Below are 26,274 nucleotides of genomic sequence, written 5' to 3'. Positions count from 1 at the left end.
GCGTCACGTGAGGGGAGTCAGGTGTCACGTGAGGCCCAGGTGGAGGCGGAACTACGGCAAGTGAGAGGAGGAAGGGGACCCGGAAGGGGTGCTAGTGAAGCAAGAGGGAAGACAGCTCCCGAGAGGGCGAGGGCTGCGTGTGCACCCGCTAGTTCTCCCAGATCTCCCCTGGGCCCGGCCACCGTCCCTCGCGTCCCGGTGACAGCTGGGCCCGGCCCGCCGTGAGCTGCCTGGGGCGGGACGATCGCGCGGTGCCCCTCCCCCCCGTCCCGTCGCGTCGCGTCGCGTCCCATCTCGAGCCGTTCCTCCGTGTGCCGCCCGGCGGGCACCGCTGCGAATCGTCCCCATCGGGGACGCTTCTTGACACCCGTTCCCTCTCCGCTGCCCTCCCCACAGTATCGCGGGGCCGGCCGCTGCTCCGGCCCCAGGATGCAGAATGTGATTAACACAGTGAAGGGAAAGGCACTGGAAGTGGCTGAGTACCTGACCCCAGTCCTGAAGGTAAGCCGGGCCGGGCTTGCCAGGGGCTGTCGAGTACACACACTTTCTGCTCTGCAAGGACTGAGTGCGAGAGGGACCCCTGTTCCAGGCGAGGAAAGGCGCAGGGAATGGGCAGCCCCCGCCTCTGGTCTTCCTTGGCTGTTCTTTAGGGCTTCTTGCCTCCTCGGACATAGTGAGTTGGATCCCCCCTCAGTGCGTGCCCGTTTCCATCAGTCATTGCTCTCTCCCTGGCTGGGTAGGTTGAGTTGAAAGGTGGTCCACAACTAAGATTTAAGAACGTTAAATCTTAACATCGGAATTTTTAAACGAGCATTTTTTACTTATTTTTAAAAATGAAGTCAATTTTGATAGCAGAATGACATATGTCCCTTTTTTCTTCCAAGTTTTATGGAAAAATCCTCAAGTATCAAATAGGTATACTGTAACTTAGGTCCCAACTAGTTCAGATTTCAAAGGGACCAAGTGAAATTGATGACACTAGCTCAGTAACGTTGAGCCCAGCTAAGTAGCAAAACTTTCTTCTCAAGCTTATAAAATAGCTGTAACTGGTTATTTATCTTGGACTTCAGTGGTAATGAGGAGCAGCTTGACCCTCCTGAGTATATAATTTTTGATATACTGTATTGACATCAGTACAAAAGTTTTAAAGTAGAAGCTGTGGTATAGTAGCTGTTGCAGTAGTGACTCAGTTGTTTATTTTCAGAGATTAATTTCTACAATTGCAAGTGTTTTCTTTCATCACTTTTATAACAAACATTGTAACTTTACTTTTGCTTTCTAAAAAGTGAGCAGTGATAGTAAATGGCAAGTTCTTACTTTGTTTCATTTTGTTGGTTCTTTTATAAGCTTTCAATTAGAATTTTACTGATCTTAGTGTAGGAATGAAATGAAATATTCTGATACACTAAGAGAAATAATGGATAATTTTCTTTGCTCCCTTTCATTGACAAAGAGGAATGTTAGGTCTGTACTTTTTAAATGGGTGCTTATTTCTAAAGTTCGTTTAAAGATAATACTTTGTTGGACCAAGTAAGAAAAAAAAAAAGAACAATTATTCATGACAATCCTCTCTTGCTTTCCTTATGTTTGTTTGCTGTGAAAGTCAATCTATTTAAAAATTATCCAAGTATTTAAAATTTGAAAATAGTTTCAACATTTGCACCATATGCTTTTTTTCTTCTTTTCTTTCTTTTTGGTGTATGTTGCTTTTTCAGAACAGTCCCTGAAGATAGGTCAGGCACTGGCCTCCTACCTGGTCTCCTGGAATCCTCTCGTCATGATTTTAATAATGTATAGCAGTTACAACATTTTAGTTTTGAGGTGAAATAACCAAAAGACCTCTTAAATATACTATTTATAATGAAATTAATATAAATTAAACATACTATAAATTAAATATGGCTATTTAATATGCCAGTTGCATTTTATTAAACGTATGACATAGAATTGTCTTGAGAAATCATTTTAATTTTTCACCAAGCTGAAAAGAAAGTGTTAGCATGTCAGAATGTATTACCTTTATTTTTAGTATAAAGGAAATCAGAATTAATGATCATCTCGTCACTTCTTTGCTGAATCCTTACAGTTTTCCTGCTAGATGAGGGAAGGCAAAGAGAAGAAAAAAAATCCTTAAGAAAGAACTAGGGGTCTTTTTCTAGCAGTAAAAGTTAAGAAAAGTTATGTTTTATTTTGAAGACATACATACAGTAAAAGCCAAAGTCCTCATAATGATCTTCAAGGCTTCTTGATCTGTAGAGGTCCCCCTCTCTTCTGCTACTGTGTTCCCGGAACACTCCTGTGTAAGAGCCAGCCTGGCCACTTTGGGACTCCATCAAGCAGTCTTACATCTGAGTAAGAAGAACATGTGCTCATCTCTTAGCCTGAATATTTTTTCTCCTGTAGAGAGACTTATGGCTTGTTCATTTGCTTAGGTGTTCAAGTCATCTACTATTGAAGTCTTTATTCTCTTATTCTATTTTTATTGGCCATCTCTCCCCCACCACCCAACAGTTTCCCTTTCTGCTTCATTTTTCTTCTTGGTATGGTGCACATTTCTTCAAGTAGAATGTAAGCTTCTTTTGATGGCAAAGATGAGTTTGGTTTATTTTATTTACACCTATATCCCATTGTCTCAAACTGCCTAGTACTTAATAGTAAATATTTGTTGAGATAATAACATTATTCACTAAATGAATCTTTGCAATAGTGTAGACTACCACGAAATTTATAAATTTAGAAAAATTTAGGAACGCATCATTTAGAGCAAAGTATTTTACTATCTTGGTGGAAATAAGAATTATGGGACATATTAAGCAATTTCTACTTTTGGTTTCTAATGTTACTTGATTTAAATTAGACATTGGCTGAATTGTAAGATATTTACATTACTTTTAAGACATTTTTACGCTGCTGTGAAATAAAGATGTATGTTCATTTTACAAAATCACTGTAAGACTTCATGTTTGTTGAAACCTTTGAATGTTTTTTCTTAGAGCTCTTTATTATAGCTCTGATCGAATTGTAATTATTTTCATGTCAGTTTCTTATATTAGACTTGTATGTCATTGTAGTGAAATACCAGTAATACACACATACAATTTATACATTGTTGTATAATTGTCAAGTACCAGTGATAAGTATATACAGTTGCTTAGGAGGGTTCAAGGCAAATAGTTGCCCCCAAAGCATTTTTAGTTTAAAGTAAAAGATGTTGTAATACTGTTACTATTTTCATTTTCTTTAGGAATCAAAATTTAAGGAAACAGGTGTAATCACCCCAGAAGAGGTGAGTGTTGAAGATACCCTGAAGCTTTTATATTTTATGGTGTATTAAACTGGTTGTCTCCACTGCTTTAAGAAAACATCTTGAACTTTCTAACTTGAGTAAAATTTGATTTTGCTGGTTATATACTGATTATAAGTATTTGTACTTCCTGGAGAAGAGAAGATGTAACTTCCTTTTCAGTTTGCCACTTCTCTTATTTCTCTGAAGTTCTTTATTTAGAAATGAAGGTGGCAGAGAGGATGGAAAAGATTGCTATGGTCACTTATACTTTACTCGCATTTTTATTGTATTGAGACATGCAGTGGGCTCTGTAGTATTTGCTGTGTTTTGGATCTGCTACACTAAATGAATTTTTATGATTTTCCATTTGTAAATTTTGTTCATTGCTTGGTTATTAAATTCTCTCTTAATATGATATTCAGTGTACATATTGTATTTGTTAGATTCTTGCCGCAAATTTTTTTTAACTTTTTCAACTGAACAAGTAATGTTGAAATTGGTTAATATTTCATGGGCCAGTTGTATTTTATTGAGTTTTTTTGGGGGGGACAGTATTGGGGATTCAACCCAGTGTGTTCACACTGAGAAATGTCCCCATCTCTTTTTATGCTGTGATAGGCTCTCCCTAAGTTACCCAGGTAGGACTTGAATTTGGGATCCTCTTGCCTCAACCTCTCTCAGTCCTGGAATTACAGGCATGTGCCACCATGCCTTGTGTATTGAACTTCTACAGCAGAATTATTTTTTGAGGAAACATTTCACTTGTTTGCCAAATTTGTATTATGAAAGTGTTCTCCTTCATTGAGGTACTTTATTCCTAGGAAAGTAAATACTATGCTAAAAATCCTTTTGAACTCCAATTTTGCAAATAGTTGTAGTTGGATCAGATTTGTCCTTAACAAAAGGCAAAAAGTTTATTTAAGCTTGATTTTTAACTCACTGAAAACAATATTCATTGGAAGTTGAACTGTATTGTTTTGAAAGAAATGTTTTAAGATCAGCCATTTTGTATAATGAGGCCCAGAATAATTGATCTTTCAATTTTTACTGGATGGAATATTTTTAGTTTTAAGAATACTTTGTTGAGCTGATCTTTTATCTGAAACTATTTTTAATGAAGATCTATGGTAGTAGGAAAAGAACTCAAGAGATTTGCTTTCCTTTTTTTGTTGTTGCTTTTTTTGTTTGTTTGTTTTTTGTTTTTTTGAGACAGGATCTCACCAGGTGGTTCAGGTGAGACTTGAACTCACTATGTATCTCAGGCTGTCCTTGAACTTGTGGCAATCCCTTTGCCTTAGCCTTCCAAGTGCTGGGATTACAGGTGTGTGCCACACCCCTGGCCCTGGAGTTGCTTTCAAGACCCATTTCTCTAATACTTAGGCATATAAGTTAAGCTGTCTAGGAAGAGCCTTATGTGTTTTCATACCTAAGATGAAGGGTTCAGACTAGACATTCTCTGAATGTCCTATTCTGCTTCAGACTTCATGAGTATAATACCTTGAATGCTAAATAAAAGGAAATTTTGATCTTAAGAGTATCATCATTCTAGCTAAATGAAAGTATAATTTAGACATGACTCTATAGTACCGTCTGAAATAAGAGTGTAGATGAAGGTAAGCTTTATCTCCACTGTGTGATGATGACTGATTGTTAGACAGTTGAAGTTAGAGATGCAGCTCTGTGGTTGTTGGCTATAATTAAGCTGTTTTAAAACAGAAATCCTAAAATGAACTATTAAACTGAAGAAAGAAACTATTAAACTGAATTTTCCTTTTAAAAAAATCCAAGGCAAAATTAACACAGCTGGGTACTGAGCATATAATGCTAGGTTGAAGTACAGTACCATTATGAGATTGAATGAGATTAGAATGAGCCTGGAAGAGGAAAATGGGAAGGCAGCATTTGCTCTGGATAAACTATATACTGAGTTGATTTGTTCATTTGTTTTGTTTTACTGTTTCTGAATCAAGCTTTCAAAATTCTGCCTGGGGGCCAGCTATGTTTTTGAGAGGTGTCAAAGACTTTGTGTTTAAAAAGAGGGGCAGCGGTATTTAATATTGCATTGTCTGAAGAAAATACCACTGGATGTGTTTTTTGAGTTGTATTAATAGAGATTAGATTGAGGAATAAAGTTGCTTACCAGATGTAAAGACTGATTCTATCTTATTGGAGGTATTTATTGATAAATCTCAAGAGAGTAAACACCAAGAGAAAGCTCTACTACAAGCAATATTGATGATTTGAAAGCTGACTATGTTACAAGTTATTTGAATATACAAAGCAAATAATAATGGCAGTTGCTAATAAGGGCAAATGCACACGTGTGCTAATTACAGCTGCAATTGTGTTTTTAAAATGATTTTTCTTTTTAGGTTTTTGTTGTTGTTGTTTATTAATAGATACTACCAGACTGACTGCAGGATAAAATTAATCTTGTGACTTCAAGGAAATGTACTGTAATTAAAGAATTTTTAGAGTTGTTTGGTTTGCATTTTGTTATTACTTTTTTTTTTTTTTTTTTTTTTTTGGTAAACTCAAATCTTGTGCCTGCCTGGCAGGCGCAGTGCCACTGAGCTAAATCCCTGGCCCTGTTATTACTTTTGATGGTGATAAATTAGTTCCCAATAACCACAAAGCTAAAAGTAGTTTGGTTCCAGTGACCCCCAAAATACTTAAAACTTGAAGTAGAAATTACTGTTTTCATTTCTTTTTTTTGTCTTAATAAGTTTAAATAATAAAGATATTTTAAAAATGAAAGAACAGAAACATTTCTGTATTTTCTGTTGGGAATACAGTTGCTGTATCTTTGATGATGTACGATCTTAAAAGAGGCTATCCTCAGAATTCTTATTTGATAAAATTTTATTTTCTCAAAGTATAGTATTTTATGTGAGCATACTTTCTCAGACATTAAAAGACTAAATGAATTGTACTTCTTTCGCTGTGTAATTAACCCCAATACAATACAAGATTTTAAGGTAGAGCTGTTGTGAAATAGAGGCAATTGGGAAGGTATGTGCACATCTTGCTTCAGTTGGAACACTCATTATGCTTAACAGACTTTCACTTTCTCTTCTTAAAAATGAGGAGGAATTCTGTCCTTCAGTAAGATCATGTTATGTCCATGTAAGCTAGAAATTTTCAAAAGATTAAACTGCTTCTCAATGAGTCTTTTTATTGCTAAAGAAATCCAAAAGCTTGTATAACTTTCAGTCTGCCCAGAAAGCCCAAGGTGGTTAGAAGAATCAATTTCTTAATTTCGTCAGTCCCAAAGTTCTTTTTCCTGTTGTTGGGTACTACATTTGTCTTATTAATGATTCCTTTAAGAGTGTGATAAAGCTTTCAAAACTGGCCATTACTTAAATGAAACAAATAAAATACAACACTGGGTATGTAACTCAATGGTAGAGTGCTTTCCTAGCGTGCAACAAGGTCCTGGGTTCAGTCCCCAGCACTGGGGAAAAAAAAACCCTTATACTGATGTGATGTGATAGAGATTTACGTCATAGACTAGTATCTATTACTAATATTTTCAAAGACTTTAGTTGAGTTTTCATTTGCTAGCACAATTCTCTGTATATTTTATTTATCCATAAAATGGATCTTGACATCTTAGATTCTGTAGCCTTACCCTTATTATTTTAATGATATTGTATGTTTTGGACATTATGTAGTCAGATGATAAAGTTGAATTAAAAATAGCACTCTGCTTTTTCTTTCGAAATGAATTTCACTTTTCATAAATGTTTAAAACTCTTACAGTTTAATGATAATCAAAAATAGATCTTCAGGTTGATAGAGCAGGTTTGGTTTGCATTTTAATTATTAGGTATAAAGGTTACCCAAGGCAATCAGTTTGACATTTTGCCAGCCTGCATTCGGTATTGTTTAATTTTTCTTTTCCCTCTTTTTATTCTATCCAAATCCTAAAGTTTGTGGCAGCTGGAGATCACTTAGTCCACCACTGCCCAACATGGCAATGGTAAGTAAGCCTAAATAAAAGGTAAAAAAGCTTTAAAATTATGGTAATTTGCATATAGGTTATTGCATGAAAATTATAACGACAAATTTTTTTGTTTGTTTTGTGTTTTTGAGACAGTGTCTCACTATGCAGTTTAGGCTGGCCTTGAACTCACTGTGTAGTCCAGGCTAGCTTTGAACTCACAGTGATCCTCCAGCCTCAGCCTCTCGAGTGCTGGTATTACAGGTGTGCACCACCATGCCGGGCATTACAGTAATAAATTCAGTGAACTTTCTTTGGTAGATTTTTCTATTAAATACTACCCCAGTGATACTTAAAGGGAAAAAAAGTGGGCATTATGTCTAACTTTATTCTTATTAGCACTAAAGATGTACATGTTTGAGATAAATTCTTTTTTTTTCTTTGCTAGCATCTCCTTAGTAGTCTCTAGGTCTAATCTTGTAGTTCCTTAAAAAAATAACATTCAGAAGTTTAATGAATTTGATAACTTTCTTTTTTCAAATAAATGTTTATTAAACATTTTTAATGACAACAAATACATTTTCTGGGAAGTTTTATGTTTTCTTTAAAACCTGTAACAGACTTTTTAGATTGAAAAGTATGTTCTCTCTTTAATAATTAACTAAACTTAAATGTTCATGATACCAATTAAGGTCTTAACTATAAATTTGCTTGTAATAGACTTCAGATTTTATTTTCTACATTAATTTTTTAATTACTAAAGTAATATATATTTTAAAATATGAATAATAGCAATGTTTTGAAACAAACACATTTTTATTATTTTCAAATACTAATGTTAAAAACTTTCTGAAAAAGTAATCCTAATAGTGGCAGAACTGTTGGGAATTTATCAACTTGTTTGGCTGCTTCAACTTGATACATCTTTTTAAAGCTTTTATGTATGGTTCTGATGATTGAACCCAGGGAAGACTAAGGTACGTTCCCAGCCTTTTCTCTTTTGAGACTGGACCTTGCTAAGATGCCCAGAAACTTGCTATCGGCCTGCTGAGTAGCTGGAATTGCAGGCATGCACCATGGCAGGCAAGTTTTTTTTTCTTAATGACATTGTCATCTGTAATTAAAACGTACAGTTTGATTAGGAGCAAGGTTTCTAGCATTTAAAAAGTTTTAATTGATAATATTTTTCTTAATATCTAAAGAACTTAGTATTTTAAACCAGAACTGGAACTCTCTTTTGGGGTCTGTTTTATTCTCCATTTTTATGTCTGTTATGTACCTGAAATAGTTGTCTCTGCTTCTTATCACTTGCTCTTTATCTTATAGGACATTATTTGTCAAGAAAAGCCAAAATATGAGGTTCATTTATTTTTATCTTTTTTTCTTTTTATTTCTGTTCCAGATTTTTTTTTTTTTTTTTTGTACCAGGGATCGAACCCAGGACCTTATGCTTGTGAGGCAGGCTGCAGCACCACTGAGCTAAATCCCTGGCCCTGTTCCAGATTTTTAAAAATTAAGTTCATATCATAGAATCTCTCTGATTTAGTAAAGATGCCCAACCCCCATTCTAAATTTTCTGTTCAAACCAGGTTCTGGCCTATAATTTGTATATATTTGAAGTCAAATAGGTATAGAATTTGTTATAATAGTGGTTTTTGTGAAAAGAGCTGATTTAGGATTTTCTTCAATATGGTAGATACTCATTTTCCTTATTGAGATTTCTTTGTGGTAGCTTTTAAGCTGTCTAAAAAGTTTAAGTATATGGTTTATAGTATTGTTAGAAGAGTTTGTATATATAGGCAAGATCATCTTACAGCAAGTGTTTAGAGTTTTGTTTTATAAATCCTGATTGGTGAAAGAGTTTTTTGTAACATATTGTACTCCATTGTCCACACTTCTGCCTGAGTTGCTGGGTCCAAAGGAGTAATTAATTTTAAATCAATGCAAGAAACAGATTATTTCCATGTTAGTAACCTTTATGTAGACAAGTGCTATCATAACCTTTTTTTCATTTCTCTTAGAACTTCAGGAATTGCCATCATGTTGTTGAATTTGACACTTGAGATTTGCTAAAAGAAGCCTAGAAGGCTGTCAGATGATATTAGGGCATTCCATGGATATATGTTTTTTTGTTTTTTTTGTTTCTGGTACCAGGGATCGAACTCGGATCCTTGTGCTTGAGCAGTGGGCAGCAGAACCACTGAGCTAAATCCCCAGCCCTTCCATGGATATATTTTGTGGTACAATGTATAGTTTGAAAGTCAAACTAAAGCTTGAAAAGGCAGTAGCATTCCATCTTTATGCTCATTTGTTTGTGAAAGACACCACATCCCACCACTATTTTGGTCAAGTGTTCTAGATAGCCCACAGAAGGATGTTTGAACAGATTCTTATTGTGAGATGGTATAATAGCTTAGAAATGTTACAGTTGGTTCTCATCCACAGAGTTTAAGACCAGGATCCCTAAAACCAGATGTGGTGGCTTATCCCTATAATCCAGCTACTTAGGGGCTGAGGCAGGAAGGTTCACAAGCTAGAAGCTAGCCTGGGAGAGTTAGTGAGATCTTGTCTTAAAATAAAATTTAAAAGGTAGGGGGGATGTATATAGCCCAGCTGTGGAGTGCTTCCCTGGTGTGGTTAAGGCCCTAGGTTCAATCCTCGTTACTATACACACACACATACAGAAGAGCTCTGGGCTCACTTGGCTTGATCCTGATTCTCCTAACCTAGTTTTGTATCTGCAGGCATCCTGACCCTTTAAGCTTTAGTTTACTTACCTATAAAATGGGAATATTAATATTATCTGCCTTTTAGAAGTGATAGTAATGCATATTAGAGTTCTGCATCCTGTTGTTCATGAGCATCTGATAAAATGGTTTTGTTTTAAGCATTATCATCTTGTGAGTCAAAGGATTTTTTTAGTTCCAGTTTTAATAGTGGTAGGAATGGGGATCTTGCCAACCCCCTGCTTTGTTATGTAATGTCATATAGTTTTGGGGGTTTATTTTGCCTATCAAGATGAATACTACATTAGGATTAAAAAATCTAAGATCAGTAATACATTAGGATTAAAAATCTGAGATTAAAAAAGCTACACTAAGGAGTAGCACTTTCTTTTTCTTTAGAGGCAGACATACTAGTTGCTTAATCTATTACCCTAGGATTTTTTGTCTGGATCTCTTGAGTATATTTCACTTATATTATCTTCGTGCTTTTCTGTAATATATATATCAATAATGGCATATTCTCCAACCAATCTTAAAGCAATTTTCTTAGGATTAATATATTTTATAGTTTTGAGATTTACATGTGAAATCCCCCATATTTGACTTTTAAATATATTTGTATTTTGGTACTTTTTCCTGTTTTTAAAGGGCTACAGGGGAAGAATTAAAAGTGAAAGCATACCTACCAACAGGCAAACAATTTTTGGTAACCAAAAATGGTAAGAATTCTATTGTATATATTAGTAAATTTTGCAGTTACATTAAAAGCAACATCAAAAAACTGCTTATCCTTACTGATCGTAATTTTTGTCTGATGTTCTTAATGCTTCTCCCAGAAAGTTGGAAATTTAATGAAATTCTGTGTTTTCTATTTCTGTAGTATTCGTTTTCTTCTTTGATTTGTATCTTCTCTTCTTTAACTTTTTGTTTTGGCCAAAAAGATTCAGTTGTCAAGATATAAAAGAAGGCCCTAAGGAAAGTTAGATTTCTCCTAAAAGGTTTTTTGTGGGTTTTTTTTTGAAGTTGACTTCATAATCATTTTTTTACCTATTTGATTTTAGTCTTTCGTGCTTGCTTTGGCAGCACATGTACTGAAATTGGAACGATTTTAATCTTTCAATGTGAATTTTTTATGGAAAATGAAATTGATACTACCTTGACATCTCGATTTTATTATTCATTGTGCCATTGAAGGATTTCCTAAGGCACAAAAAATGTTTTGAAATATATATTTATGAAGTGAATTTTAAAAGAACATCAAAAGGTTGCAATAATCCTTAATTCACATAACAATACATTGATTTCTGTTCTAATTTACCTCATATAGTAAAAGGAAGATAATATGTTGAAAAATAGCAATTTTTTTCTTACAAAAAACTGTTCAAAAAAGCAGGAGATTAATAGCAACTTGACCCAACATTATATTTTTACTTTATAATTGCTCAGTTTTAGAATTATGAATAATAATATTTGTTAATTAATAGTTTTGTTTTATATAAAATTTGGCTGCAGTGGTTGTATAAGGAAATAAAATTTAGCAGTTTGTTGAATTTTAAAGTATTTTTATCCATCGTGAATAACTGAAATTTAAATATGACTTATAAAATTCATACTGAATTTATTTCAGCCTTGTATCCAGAGATCACCACTTCTCAGTATGTATGACAGGTGGTACTTCCATGTTCTGAGAGTAAAGTGGTGATTTAAGGTATTGGTTTGCTTGAATTGAATAATGTCATCTGCCGTTAGCCTGCTGTTCATCACAGACTATGGTAAAGGAATACACAGAAAACTCACACCAAAGTCTTTGTCTTCTGCCAAAGCAATTTAGGGAAAGATTAATATAGCTAAATATGTGTCTGTGGCCTGAATATAACTCTTACAAGTGAAATACAGTCATTTAACATTTTGGTAGTGTAAATATTTTATGAAATAAACTTTCTTCTGATGGATTTATGATTAGTAGATTATATACTAATAACTGAGTTTGCCATTTTTTTAATAGTGCCATGCTACAAACGTTGCAAACAGATGGAATATTCAGATGAATTGGAAGCTATCATTGAAGAAGATGATGGTGATGGGGGATGGGTAGATACATATCACAACACAGGTAAGAGGAGACTGGAATGACATATATTTAGTATAAATTGTTTTAAACTCTTTCAGTCTTTTGTAACATTCTTGATTAAAAAAAAAAAAGATAAGGCACTGTTTTGTCCCAGTAGACTTTTATCTGAAAGAAATAAGAGGACAGATTGATCAGATCTCTTATTTTTTTTTCGTACCGGACATTGAACTTGCGCTTGCGAGGCAGGCGCCAGAACCACTGAGCTAAACCCCCGGCCCTAAGAGGACAACTTGAAAAGAGCCTTTGGTGTATACTAAATTTTTATAGAACTGGCTGCTTCAATGACAATTTGAAAATAACTATATGATTGTCATTATTTCTAAAGAGAAGAAAAAGTAAAGCCAATAAAAATACTGATTGTGCATACTATACTTTAGAATCTTCCTTATATGTCATTCCATTGCTGAGTTATGAGCTCCTCTGTGACAGAAACTGTGAGATAATTTTACTTTACCCAGAAACTGGAAACTATGTGTATTTAATAATTATTTATTGAAAAATTACTGTAAGAAATTTTAAGCTATAAGCTCCATGAAAATAGAGATGTATTCTCGAATCTTCAATATCTATCATAGTGTTTGATATAGAAGTTCAATAAATATTTGTTATATGAACTAAATTTAAGGCATAAGTGTATGCCTGCATATGCTGTTTATTTTTGTTTTAGGCATGTTAGACCTATATATCAAAGTTTTAAAAGATCAATAAAATATAATTGGCATATTGAGACTAAGCATATTTTGTATTTTTTTTTTCCTGTAGTAACGTTAGCTACTTTTGTCTTGTTGAATTTTTCTTCCTTGTTAAACTGAGAACACTGACAAGATATTTTTACATGGAAATATTTTCTAGCTGACCGGTGGTGCTTCCACTTTCATAATAGTGTTTTGTTTTTTTTTTCTGGTACTGGGGCTCAAACTGAGGACTTTGCGCTTGCGCAGCGCCACTGAGCTAAATCCCCAGCCCCTGATAGTTTACTTCAGGCATGTCATTTCTATGGAATTTGTTCATTGAAGAGCAGTGGGAAATCATTGAACCAAAGGTCAGCTTATAAGGATTTTAATCTTAATTTCTTCATAACTGGATATGAAACTCAAATAGGTCATTTTCCATCTCTGGTGACTTCATTTCTACATAGGGAGAAATTATTACTCTTAACCGCTTCACAGGATAGTGTTTGGAAAGATTAAATAAGATGTGGAAACAGTAAGTAGTATGCCCCATATAAATGTGTTACTGTGTTAGTACCTTTGGATGTCTTAGATTTCTGAAGCAAATAGCATATTTACATACCAAAATCTAGTTGAGAAAATTTTGATACAGGTTTAATTAAATGAGTACCATAATGTTTGAATGTGTTTGTTTTCTTAGAATGTATTGTGCTACAAGCAAGGGATAGAAAATAGGGAATGATAGAGTAGGATAATTCATGGTAAAATATTAAGTTAGTATGTTTGTTTGAGCTTGAAGATGTACCCCTTGGGCTATCTGTTCCTCACAGTGTGCTTTTTTTTTTTTTTTTTTGGTACTGGGGATTGAACTCAGGTCCTTGCGCTTGCGCAGCAGGTGGCGAAACCACTGATCTAAATCCCCGGCCCCTGGTCTATCTGTTCCTATTGGAGTTTATTTGTAAAGGTTTTGTTAGTATTTATCTCTTTACTTCAGAGAAGTTGTGAGGATTTAGATGATTTTAAGTTGCATTATTCAAGTAAGTAGACTAATCACAGCTTAATTTTAGTTATTTTCTGTTGAATTTCTAAACAGGTATTGCAGGAATAACTGAAGCAGTTAAGGAGATTACATTGGAAAACAAGGTACTGTTTAGTTAATGTTTCTATAGTCAGTGATCTAGTTATTTGCCTGTATATATTTTAAGATAACTCATATCTTTCATATCCAAAGTCTGGTTATATATTATAAAACTCTCAAATTGTACCTCTCCTCCCACGCCTTATTTTTCCAATTGAGTGGAATTTTTCTCCTTATAAGTTTTCATTTAATACAGGCTCTCTGTATTAGCTTTCCAATTATTAGAATTAATGTAATTATCTTAATATTTTTATATAGTTGTTTGAAGTTATATGAACCAATAATACAAAATACCTTCACCTTTTTTTTTTTTTTTTAAGTACTGGAGGTCAAAGCCAGGACCTTAGGCATGCTAGAGAAGCATTCTACCACTGAGCTATATCCCCAGCACTTTTTAATTTCACTTTTACTTTGAGACATGCTATCATTAAGTTGACCAGGCTGGCCTCAAATTCCAAAACATAGAAATTCAAAAGGATGAATTCTCAAACCAATGAACTTAACCTTAATCCCAGTGTAAAACTGAAAAATAAACTTATTTTCTTATACTTTCTATTAAGCTATAGATAGAAATTCCTGAAGAGGCAATGATGAAAACACAAAGAATGTCATAAATTAGTAACTGTTGTAGGGAATGTTTCCTAATAACAACAGGGATATAATTATTCTATCCAAAGTATTTTGTTTTAATACTTATTCACACTTTCAGTTTCTCACACTAGAGAAACTATTTGGTATTTACACACATGTGTCCTATTTATTTCACTTAAAGAGTATGCCCTCAATATGCATCCATTTAGCTATAAATATCTCTCGTTTCTCATTCTTTATGGCTGAGTAGTACTCCATTTTATAAAAAAACCACATCTTCTTTATCCAGTTTCCAGTTGATGGGCACTTGGGCTGTTTCCATGCTTTAGCTGTTACAAACTGTGCCGCATAAACATGGGTGCACATCTATCTCTGTGGTATGATTCTTTTAATTCTTTTGGGAAGATCCCCAGCAGGGGAATAGCTGGGTCAAATGGGACCTCTAGCCCTAGTTCTTTGAGGTATCTCCATACGAATTTTTAATAAATACAATAATGGTTATTATGATGCCTGATATCCTACTTAACATCCTTATGTTTTACTAAAGGATGAATATTCTAATAATTTGCAACTAGGATATATCTTTTCTGTCATTTCTTATTTAATACTATGTAGAATTTATATGTTTTTAAAATTATTTAGTTCTTAGGATGCTTGCCATTTAACACCAAGTATTAGGATGCTTTCCATTAACAACCAAGTCTTGGTTGTTGATTTCTACTCTTCTGTATCAAGTGTCAATATTACCAGCATAACTAAATACTCCTTTAATGATCAGTTTGTCAGATATTAGCTCATTTAATAATTACCCGATGCTGGCAATCTTTCTTCTTTGATTTACATTGTATGGGTATTAAGGATATACTTGATTTTAGTTTCTAGTGGTAAATAAAGCCACCTCTAAGTAAATCACAACCCAAATGAAACTAAATGCCCAAATTAGTCACTTAACATATCAGTTTCAGATGATTAATTTTGTGAGAATGTGAACTGTATTTTAGGGCTGTCATTGGTTAGCATTTATTTTTATAGTAAACTTTAGTTAAATTGAATGGAAATCTTATGTGGTATAATAACTATAAAGACTGATGAGTTTTAGTTAATTCAGCGAGGCTATTTTTAACAAATTGGAATTGATAGTGTTTGATTTATGTCTTATTTTAGCTTATAAATATATTGTGATTTGTAAGTAAGCCTTTGGTTTAAATTATAAGTATACAGTGGTACCTCAGTTCATGAACTTAATTTGTTCTAAGATTTTGCAAAAGATGGCTACATTTGTGTTTGTGTGAGAAAGATGACCGTAGTTGTGTTTGTCATCCAATAAAAAGTTTGCAAACAAAAATAAGATTTTGCCAAACTCTTCTGTTTGCAAACAAAACTGTTCGTGAACTGTGTATAACTGTATAAGTTAACCTGAGTTGATTTTCTAATAGTAATTGATGAAGTAAAAATACTGTTTTATTGTAAGTTCAACTAGTAACTATTTTTAAATGGTTAGCTGAGATAACTCTTGTTCCCGTAATACCTTGAGTTTTTTCAGTGACATCACTTAGCACATTAGATGATTGAAGGGCTTTTTCATCCCCACTGTGTTTCAATTTCCTGAGGATAGGAACTGCTTTATCACTCTTATTTTCACTTTTTTTGGTTAGTACTATGTAGCACATGGGGTTTCAGTGTGTGAAGCAATATTTAATTAATTTCAAAGGACAGTATAAAACTCCAAGATTGCTCAGCACTCTGTGAAGAGGAAGAAGAGGAAGATGAAGGAGAAGCTGCAGACATGGAAGGTATTTATATTCTAAATTGGCTTTAATCTCATTAGGATGTTGATTCTGAAGTATTTGTGATCCATGAGAATTAAGAATTCTACTCTGTTGAATTTTAAATTTTAGTGTTTACCATTTTAGGAAATGTACTGTTTAGTTTTAAATTTATTAGTGCAAAACTAATTTTGATCTTGGGCTCTTGTATTACTTAGAACATATTCATGGCGGTATTATTTCTGTTGGGATAAATACTAATCATAGATCCTTTTTTTATTTTTGGGTATCGATCAAACTCGGGTCCTTGCGCTTGCGCAGCAGGCGGTGAAACCACTGAGCTAAATCCCCAGCTACTAATCGTAGATCTTTAATGTAAGATACCAATACTTTGATTATTTCAGAGCAGAACAGTTTGGTCATGTGTTTTGTATTTTCTTTCTTTGCGGTGTTTGTATCTTTCTCTGAAAAACCTTATGAATAATAATTTTTTGTTCTGTTTTAAGATAGGTTCTTGCTATGTTTCCTAGACTGGTTTTGAACTTGTGAACTCAAAGGATCTTCCTGCCTCAGCCTTCTAAGTGCTGGGACTTCAGGCATATGCCACCATGCCTGGCAAGATAGTGATTCTTAATGGGGCCTTTTGAACTACATAGCATCCCTTCATAGTTTCCTAAGATTCTGAAGTGACTCCTTCTGGGATTACCACTTAAGAATCATTGCGTTAATAAATCATTATTACAAGAGATCAAAACCCACTCTACTAGCAGAACAGATATACAGATCTATCAGTACATGATAATTCAAAATTTCCTATTTCGTTAAGATAATCTTTAATACAAGTGAAACCTCAGGTCTTTAAAAATAGATGAAGAAATTGCTATCACCAGGATTACCTCATTATTAAATCAATTCTTTACTTACCTTCTATTTATCATTTGACTCTGTTAACTATATCGTAACTATATCCTTTCTTTCTCCCACTCTCTTACATTGGATTGTCTTCTTCCTTGACTTTTTTTCTAAGTCTTTTGGGACATTTTTCTTCCTTTTTTTTTTTTTTTTAACTGTATATCCTTTTATCGGTACATTTTAGGTATACATTATAATGACATTCATCATTGGAAATTTGCACCTTTACATAATCTCTCTTGGTTCTTATTTTTTCCTCCTTCATCTGCCCTCCCTTCAACCCCTCCATCCCTCCCTATTTACAAAGACTTTGTTTCCTTTTTTTCATTTTCTCATATTAATTCCATTCCCTTCTGTCCTTTCCCCTACCCCTCCCACTTCTCCTTCACCTTTGCCCCTTTTCTTCCTATTTCACATTATCTATTATACCTTTTACTCCTTACTTACACTTTCAGTTTCTCATACTAGAGAAACTATTTGGTATTTACACATCTGTGTCCTATTTATTTCACTTAAGAGTATCCCCTCAATGTGCATCCATTTAGCAATAAATATCTCTAATTTCTCATTTTGATGGCTGAGTAGTACTCCATTTTATAAATCCAGTCTCCAGTTGATGGGCATTTGGGCTGTTTCCAAGTTTTAGCTATTACAAACTGTGATGCTGTGAACACGGGTGCACATATATCACTGTAGTATGATTCTTTTTAATTCTTTGGGGAAGATAGCCAGCAGGGGAATAGCTGGGTCAAATGGGACTTCCAGTCCTAGTTCTTTGAGGTATCTCCATACTGATTCCACAGTGGTTGCACCAGTCTTCACTCCAACCAGCAGTGGACCAGGGTTCCTCTTTCCCCACAGCCCCACCAGCATTTGTTATTGGTTGATTTCTTGATAACAGCCATTCTTTCTGGGGTGAGGTGGAATCTCAGCATTGTTTTCATTTGCATCTCTGGAATGACCAGTGAAGGTTTTTTCATATCTTTATTTGTGGGGCATTTTTCTTCTGCCTGTATATTAAATGTTACTATTTCACAGCCACCCTCTTTCTTCTGATTCCTTCCTTTCCCCAGATTTTGTCAATTCTTATGGCTTCTGTAATGGCACATGGTGGTTAGGGGTGAATATTTGCATATCAGGAGAGACCAGATTCTTAACAAGAATTTAAATATAAATATGTATGTGTGTACACATACATATATAGAAAGACAGTGTGTGTATTAGAGATGAGAAAGAGAGAGGGAAGGAAGGAAGGAAGGAATTTGAAAAAGACATAGGGCGGGCTTTGGAGTCTATGAGATAGCTGCATCCCCAAAATATATCATTTTAGGTCAAGATAGTTATGTTTTGTAGCATGCAAAAGTAGAAGTTGGTGCCAAGTAGATTTGAAGACCATAATGGCAAGTCATGATTGTAAGTACCTTTCAATTTAGTTTTCCAGATTACTTTCAAGTCTGCATGAAGTCTAGCTGTATATCTCTTCCTATGTTTTAGTGAGATTCTTGTCCTTATTTCCATGGCAAACTACCATCCCTTGAGGAAATCAGAGTGAGTCATTTGTAACCGGAGTTTCTCACAGCAGTTTCACGTACCATTTCTATGCTCAGGACTTCTATATCTAAAACTCTGCCTAGATCTCCTAAACTGCAAAACTACTTGGTCAGTTTTATTACCATCTGGATATTTCACAGTTGGTAGAAGCTGAACTCATCCTTTTTAACAATACTTTCTGGATTTGTCTGTTTCTGAATAGCATACAGTTTTGTCCAGTCTGTGATGGGGATGGGTAGAAAGAACCCCATGAGTAAAGCAATATTTTTAGAATACAAGCCGTGGAAATATCTGACAGCCTTTTAGTATGTTTGCTGCATTTTCCTTGGATAATTGAAGAATTGCTTGCTCGATGTAGAATTTTGCTTAAAAATGGTGTTTTTGATGTTTAAAAGATAATTTTCATTCATTTAACAAATATCTATTGGGCAGTACAGTATTTGTGTATCAGCAGCTTCTCAGAGCTAGAGATAAAAAGCAATAGACATGATCTCTTATGTAGATTATCATGAGAGGAGACAAACAAAAATATAGATAAACAGACTATATAATGTAGATGTTTATTGTTGGAGAGAAAAATAAGAAAAGGGGATGGGTACAGTGTTTCCATTTTTTATAAGCTGGTCAGAACAACCCCACTGAGTGCGCCATCCGAGTAGAGCCTGGAAGTGAGTAAACAAGCTGTTCAGTTATCTGGGGAAAGGGTGTAGAGACCCTCCAGTGGGAACATGTATGACTTATGTAAAATAATTGCAAGGAGACTCTTCTGTAGAGGGTGGTCAGAAAGGTAACCAAGGGCCAGATTGTGTAGGTCCTAATTCAGTGTAAGAGAAGGTGACATTGGTGAGTTTTGGTAAGTAATAGAGTAACATGCTTTAACATTTACTGAAGTGCTAAGCATATATTGAAGGGGAAGAGAGTCAATAGTTAGGAGGCTATTTTGATAACCCTAGGCAAGAAATAATAGTGACTTGGGCGAGGGCAGTGATGGTGAACCTTTTAGAGATCAGTGCCCAAATTACAACCCAAAACCCACTTACAGTGTTTATTGCAAAGTGCCAGCACAGCAATTAAACCTGCTGGGGCACCTTGGCTTGCATCCCGACAGAGGGCTCTGTGTGCCCACTGAGGCATGCCTGCTGTAGGTTTGCCGCCAGTGGGCTAAGGTAATAATATCGGTGGTGATGAGAAACAGTAAAATTCTGGATATATTGTGAGGATAACGCCAAGGGGATTTGCTGCTGTATTGAATACAGGTTGTGAAAGGCGGAGTAGTCAAGTGTGACTCTCAAGGTTTTGACCTGAGTGTTTGGAAAGAATCCATTAACTGAGATGGGGAAAATTAAGGGAGATTAGCTTTGGAAAGGGAGTCAGGAGCTCAGTTTTAGAAATCTGTCTTTAGGGAGGGAATAAATTTGAGTTTCTTCATTATTTAAAGCCGTTGAAACAAAATCACCAGTGGAGTGAGTGTGGTTAGAGAAGAGCCAAGGTCTAAGAATTGACGCCTTAGTTACCACTGAGTACTACAGTGCTCCTCTCCTCTCCTGCCTTCTCCTCTCCTCTCTTTTCTTCCTCTTTTTCTTTTCCCTCTCTCACTCACTGACTCCCTCCCTCCCCTTCCTTTCTGAGCTAGCATAAGAGATACAGAAGGAGCAGCCAATAGGGTGGGAGGAAAGCAAGGAAAATAAAATATCTTAAAAGCTAAGAAAAGGAAGTGCTCTAGGGAGGAGGGAATAAATCATGCCAGATGTTTCTGAGAGGTCAACTAAGATGGAAACTGAGAATTTACCACTCGATGGAGCAAAGTGGAAATTACTGATGACTTTCATATTTTATATTGTTACTGTCAGTAGTCCCCTCTTATATGCAGTTTTGTTTGTGATGGTGTTAGTTATTCATGGTCAGTTATAGTCTGAAAATAAGAAATGGAAAATGCTAAAAATAAGAAAAAGTCATGTTTTAAATTCCATGACAGTCTGAATAATGTGATGAAATCTCATGCTATTCCTCTCTGTTTCATATATGAGATGAGTTATTTTTTTTTCTCAGTCTACTCTTACTGTATATGATACTTGTTGGTTAGTCACTTAGCCATTCAGTTATCAGGTCAACTATCATGGTATCACAATGTTTCTCTGTTCAAGTAACCCTTATTTTCTTAACGAAGGCCCCCCTCAACACACAACAATAGTAGTGCTGACAATTCAGATATAGCAAAGACATGCAGTAAGTTTTTCCTTTAGGTAAAAAAGTGAAAAGTTTTTACTGAATAAAGAAAGAAAAAATTGCACACTGAGGTTAAGATCAGATAAGAATAAATATTTTGTCTGTAATATTGTGAAGAAGTTGTTCATGCTAGTTTTGCTGAGTGTGCCTCAAACTGCTAACGTTAAGGCTTACATTTATGATAACAGCTTAGTTAAGATGAAAAACCATTAAGTGTACAGTTCTCTACTATCTGTGGTTTCAAGCACCCAGTGAGAGTCTTGAGGTAGAATCTCCCTCAGGTAAAGAAGCGACTCTTGAATGTAAATAAACCTGTATATACTGCACAGCTGTTGAGCATTCCTTAGTGTTATTATGTCAGTAGATGTATCTAATAGACTAACGCAAACCAGGAGTAAACATGCTGACTTTCTCTGGCCTTTTGTCATGCAAATTATTTCGAAAATATAGAATTAACTCATTTGTATTTAACTGAAGATACTTAATAATATCTTAATATATATACATATATAATGCATATATATAATATATATAGTATACTTAATAATATACTTAACAGTATTTCAGTTAAAAACAAAAATAAAACCCCATATTTTGAATGATACTCTAAAGTAATACATAATTTTGTTTGGGGAATTTTCTTGAACTTGATTAATCTTTTATTTATTTTTATGACAGAATATGAAGAAAGTGGATTGTTGGAAACAGATGAGGTTTGTAAATTGAGTTATTCTAATTTTTAATTAGTGAACTTGTATTAGAGTAGTATTTTTATTAATGACATTGATCTTTCAAAAAGTTTTATATTCTTGTTTATATTGGTTAGAGCATATAAAATTTGAATTGTCTATAAAAGTATATATCATATATACAATGGTACCTTCTTGGGTCATGAATGCTTTTTTTGTGAACAACTTGGTACGCACACAGAAGCATTTGGCAAAATTTTGTTTTTTTTCTTCGCAAACTCTGCATCCAGTGACAAACACAATCATGGCCATCTTTCCTAAATCATGAAATGAATTAAGTTCATGAACCGAGGTGCCATTGTAGATGTGCATTGTATATAAAATATAAAATTGAATTGTAAGTTCATTTATTTTTAAGGGCCGGGGATTTAGCTCAGTGGTTTCGCTGCTGCTGTGCAAGCGCAAGGGCCCAAGTTCGATCCCCGGTACCAAAAAAAAAGACAACAATATAGAATAGGAAAAATAGACTTTTCTAGAATATCACATTCATACTGACTTAATGACTAAATTTTTATCCATTATGTTCCAGGCTACTCTAGATACAAGGAAAATAGTAGAAGCTTGTAAAGCTAAAACGGATGCAGGAGGTGAAGATGCTATTTTACAGACCAGAACTTACGACTTATACATCACTTATGATAAATATTACCAGACACCACGACTATGGTTGTTCGGCTATGATGAGGTAAAAATGAAAAGATGTATGTTTCAATGTAAATATTTTAAATTGTTGGATTTAATTCCTTTGTCAGAGCCATGGGTCTATGTGATGTTTTAAATCTTAGAAATCATTTGCTTTACAGTTTTATGATTAATATTGAACTTGATTCTTACTTTGAATAAATTATTCAATGAGACACAATACTAAGAATTAGATACAAGTAATCTGTGTTTACATGTTTATTCCTTTGCCTCTAAGCTTATCCCTTTAAAATGTAAAGGAAATTGAACTTGATATATTTTATTAAATTTTGTATGGGATTATATGTATTGTATGTATAAGCTTTTCCAAAATGATCATGTCACATGTGTTTTTCCCTTAAGACTTCTTTAACTTATTTGAATAATTGAAATAAGGTCAGCTTTTTAAAAAATCTGTGATTCTTATAACTATAAAAGGAAACAAATAAAGCAAAATAGGCTTAAAAGATTAGTTATTAAATTTTAAAACGTTTCAATAGCCACATACTTGTCTTTTTGTGGAATCTGTGTTAGGTGGCTGATGTCACATAGTCTAGATATGCAAACTCCTTCACCCATCTCCTCCCTGTCTTGATACGTTATAAACTTTACCCAGAATAATCTGGAAGTTCGAAATAGTCTGAAATTGTAATTTGCAACTGTGGTGAGGATAGGAGGATAAATATAAACACTGAGCTATAAGGTAAAAATTTTAAAATAGTGATTTCAAAGCATTCTTTATGATTTCAGCAACGGCAACCTTTAACAGTTGAGCACATGTATGAAGACATCAGTCAAGATCATGTGAAGAAAACAGTGACCATTGAAAATCACCCTCATCTCCCACCACCTCCCATGTGTTCTGTTCACCCATGCAGGTGTGTGTGTGTAGAGAATGTTTGTGTATATTTTATATATTTATTGTTTGGTAATCTATTTACATAGATCCTAACAGAAAATTTTACTTTATAAGCAAATAGAATTCTGTTTCATCTTCCTTGGAAATGTTTTGTGCTTAACTGTACATATGAGGAAGAAAGAAAGCCTCTTCAATTTATTTTAACTTCAATACATTAAGATTTTTTTGTTGTTGTTTTTCTTTGTGTATTTATACAATAGATCTTTGTGATCCTAATGCTCTTTTTTAACTCCAGAATAGCTTAGAATAGTTTTGAACCTAAGTATCCATCATTAGATAGATTTGCCCTATTGTGAGTGTATCTTTCTGAGCATGTGGAGGATAAAGTTAACCTTGTACTTTTCCTGGGTTATCTCCTACCTGGTTAGTTAAAGGAAATGAATGTATGAGGAGTTCCTGCACTCTTTTGTTCCACATTTATCCGTTTTCATGATTTTTTTTCCTTCCCTTGTTTTCTGCCTGCATTTATCAGAAAGCTGACTAATACTATTGTGTGTGTAGTAACTATAAAAAATTATCCTTTGCTCCAATAAAACAGTATGCATGGCTCAACAATCTGACTTGAGTAGAGGGGAAAATACAGTATGATTGTTTTATGTTAAGATCACCAAGAGCAAGGTTGGTTACTTCACAAATGAAATTGTGGTCTTCCTGTTTTGAACTAGTTGAGCTGTACTAATGAGATTTGTTCTTTGCTTTTAGGCACGCTGAAGTGATGAAGAAAATCATTGAGACAGTTGCAGAAGGAGGGGGAGAGCTTGGTGTTCACATGTATCCTTACCTGTACTTGTGCTTGATAGCAAAATGGTTCCTAGGATGTTTTGTTTGGAAAACTTAGTATAATGTTAAAGACACAGTACCTGTAACTTGTTTTGGCCTATCATATCTGGAAGTTCTGGTGGAAATCTTTATTTAGGATATGTTTTATTGGGATAGTTAGGTCACATTTAGTTGATTAGACTATGTTCCTTTGTATACCAGTTAACTTGTTACAGAGGCTGCCTGCTAATTTGGATAACATGAGTATCTTTTCCTTAAGTATATTTCCAGTTTAACATGTTAACAAAAATGTGTTTTCTCATCAGGTAAAAGTAGTTAGGTTACGTCAACCTGTGGTCTCCCAGAAACAAAGAGTTCAACTAAATCAAACAGGTTAGTTTAAAAAAAATCTACAAGAACTGCTTTAGATATTTTTAAAATATAATATTTTTATTTTTCTCCAGTGAAAAGCATCTTTATTGTATCTTTTATGGGTTTTTTCAGTTTCTCATACTCAATTCTTAGGTTGATATGAGAGATAAATTAAAGTTGATGTCCAAGTAGGTGGTTAGATGCTGAAATATATGCAACCATAGCATGGATTCATCAAAAGCATTCAAACTCAGTAAATTAGATGCTGAATAGCTTGAGTTATCTTAGTTTGTACCACTCTAATTAGATGTAGTAGACTGAAGGATCACCAGTGTTTTGAAGCTACAGATAGCTTAAGCATTCCTAATAAAGCATGTTTTTCAGAGCAACTTTGGGTTGATTTGATATGGAAACAAACCAAGAACTTTTAATCCAAACCAAATTTATTATGAAAACTTCTTATATATAATTTTCATTCATCTCTTAGGTTGGAGGCTAGGTAGCTAGTTGGAGTACTGTCTGTGTAATTAATAGTAATGAATCATTGATTTCCCCAGTGAAAATTACAGCTGTTAGTGTTTTTAGGTACAATAGAACATAAAAAAAAATTCACAGGTGTATTAATGAAGACAGTCCAATATATTAAATTCTGTGCCAAGTACATCTGTAATCTAGATTTAGTTCATTATGAAGGGTTTCATTTAATTGATTTTTTCTTTTGCTATAAGGCTCTAATACTCTTTTCCTTTATAAGTTCTAGCAAATTTAAAAGCAGTAAAGAGGCAGAGTAAATGAGTAAATTTTATATTCACTTAAAGATGGACAATCTTGTTCTTATTTTTTATATCAAAGTAATTGGGTCTTTGTGAACTTCTCATTAAGAAGTTTCAGCTAGGTGTGGTATGTACATGCCTATAATCCAGCATCCTGGGAAACTGAGGCAGGAGGATTCCAAGTTGAGCCTATCTTAGGAACTTTCCAACTTGGTTAGACCCTGTTATAAAATTTTAAAAGGCGAGGGTGGGGTATAGTTATAGCTCAGTGAGAAGACTGGGTTCAATCGCCAGTACAAAAAAACCCTTTCAAATTCAGATATTGAAATAGGTGATCAGGCAGTCTTAAACTTGTGGAGAGCCTCATGTTGAATAGACACAAATTTGTATAACTTTCATGATTAGATTTCTTTAATAGATTTGATGTAAAATTTTGTCATATGCTTTTTTTTAATGGATAATTACAATATAGGCTTAAAACATAATTATTTGCCAGTCTTATTTTCCTTAACAAAAATCCTTTAGGTATCTTCTAATTTTTTTGAAATTTGTACAAGCTGTCATTCCAACAATAGAATATGACTACACAAGACACTTCACAATGTAACAAAGAGAACGTAGAATCTATCCTAATTATTGATTCTGATTTTTGAAGAATTAACCTGTAGATGTGACCATTGACCATATTTACCAGTATGTACAATTTCTCTAATAAAGGGAGTTATATGTTTGTGCATTAAATAAAAAAAGTTCCAGTACTAGCCTTATTTGTTTAATAAAAATGAATGTGAAGAGACAGTCTTTTCTTTTTAATCAAGGTTATGGGATTTCCCCAAAATAACACTCTTTAAGTGAATATAAAGCTCATATAGAATGATGAGTGTTTTTGGTGCACGTAAGAGGACAGTTTAAATAGGTAATAGTGTTCAAGCTAGTACTAGAAAATACTGCATTCTAGATTGTGTCTTCATTTTGTTCCTTTTGTTTTTCCCTTGCTTACTCTCTCCTTAAGTCTCCTGTCTGCTAATAATTAGTATTTATGAAGCACTTACTATATGCCAGGAAATACACTAAGTACTG

General features: G+C 34.2%; 1 protein-coding gene across 7 annotated transcripts; it reads left to right on the top strand.

Moving 5' to 3' along the window:
• Positions 1-4: 4 nt before the first annotated feature.
• Positions 5-25,988, top strand: Atg3 (autophagy related 3). Of its 7 annotated transcripts, XM_087215436.1 has the most exons (14): positions 63-221; positions 397-501; positions 3,245-3,286; positions 7,219-7,268; positions 8,164-8,312; positions 10,604-10,674; positions 11,961-12,068; positions 13,851-13,900; positions 16,198-16,279; positions 21,620-21,654; positions 22,220-22,375; positions 23,122-23,249; positions 23,993-24,061; positions 25,720-25,988. In XM_087215436.1, the coding sequence occupies exons 5-14, from the start codon at positions 8,299-8,301 to the stop codon at positions 25,799-25,801; spliced, it is 795 nt and encodes a 264-aa protein (XP_087071562.1). In that variant the 5' UTR covers positions 63-221; positions 397-501; positions 3,245-3,286; positions 7,219-7,268; positions 8,164-8,298; the 3' UTR covers positions 25,802-25,988. The 7 variants fall into 7 exon arrangements, with proteins under 7 accessions (XP_087071555.1, XP_087071547.1, XP_021119398.1 ...); XM_087215429.1 differs by lacking the exons at positions 63-221; positions 8,164-8,312 and adding an exon at positions 5-56; XM_087215421.1 differs by lacking the exons at positions 63-221; positions 8,164-8,312 and adding an exon at positions 43-60.
• Positions 25,989-26,274: the final 286 nt, after the last annotated feature.

This window comes from Heterocephalus glaber, unplaced genomic scaffold, assembly GCF_053883595.1.
Source record: "Heterocephalus glaber isolate CG9 unplaced genomic scaffold, H.glaber_assembly_v1.0 deba00000122, whole genome shotgun sequence".
Taxonomy (NCBI): domain Eukaryota; kingdom Metazoa; phylum Chordata; class Mammalia; order Rodentia; family Bathyergidae; genus Heterocephalus; species Heterocephalus glaber.
The sequence above is the reverse complement of the archived record's forward strand: the minus strand, read 5'-3'. Positions and strand labels throughout refer to the sequence as shown.

Bases quoted from the DNA above. Each gene is read 5' to 3' on its own strand.
- Atg3 (XM_087215429.1), top strand. From the start codon at position 430: ATGCAGAATGTGATTAACACAGTGAAGGGAAAGGCACTGGAAGTGGCT. The intron at 502-3,244 runs GTAAGCCGGGCC...CATTTTCTTTAG, and splicing joins ACCTGACCCCAGTCCTGAAG to GAATCAAAATTTAAGGAAAC. The intron at 16,280-21,619 runs GTATTTATATTC...TTTTTATGACAG, and splicing joins AGAAGCTGCAGACATGGAAG to AATATGAAGAAAGTGGATTG.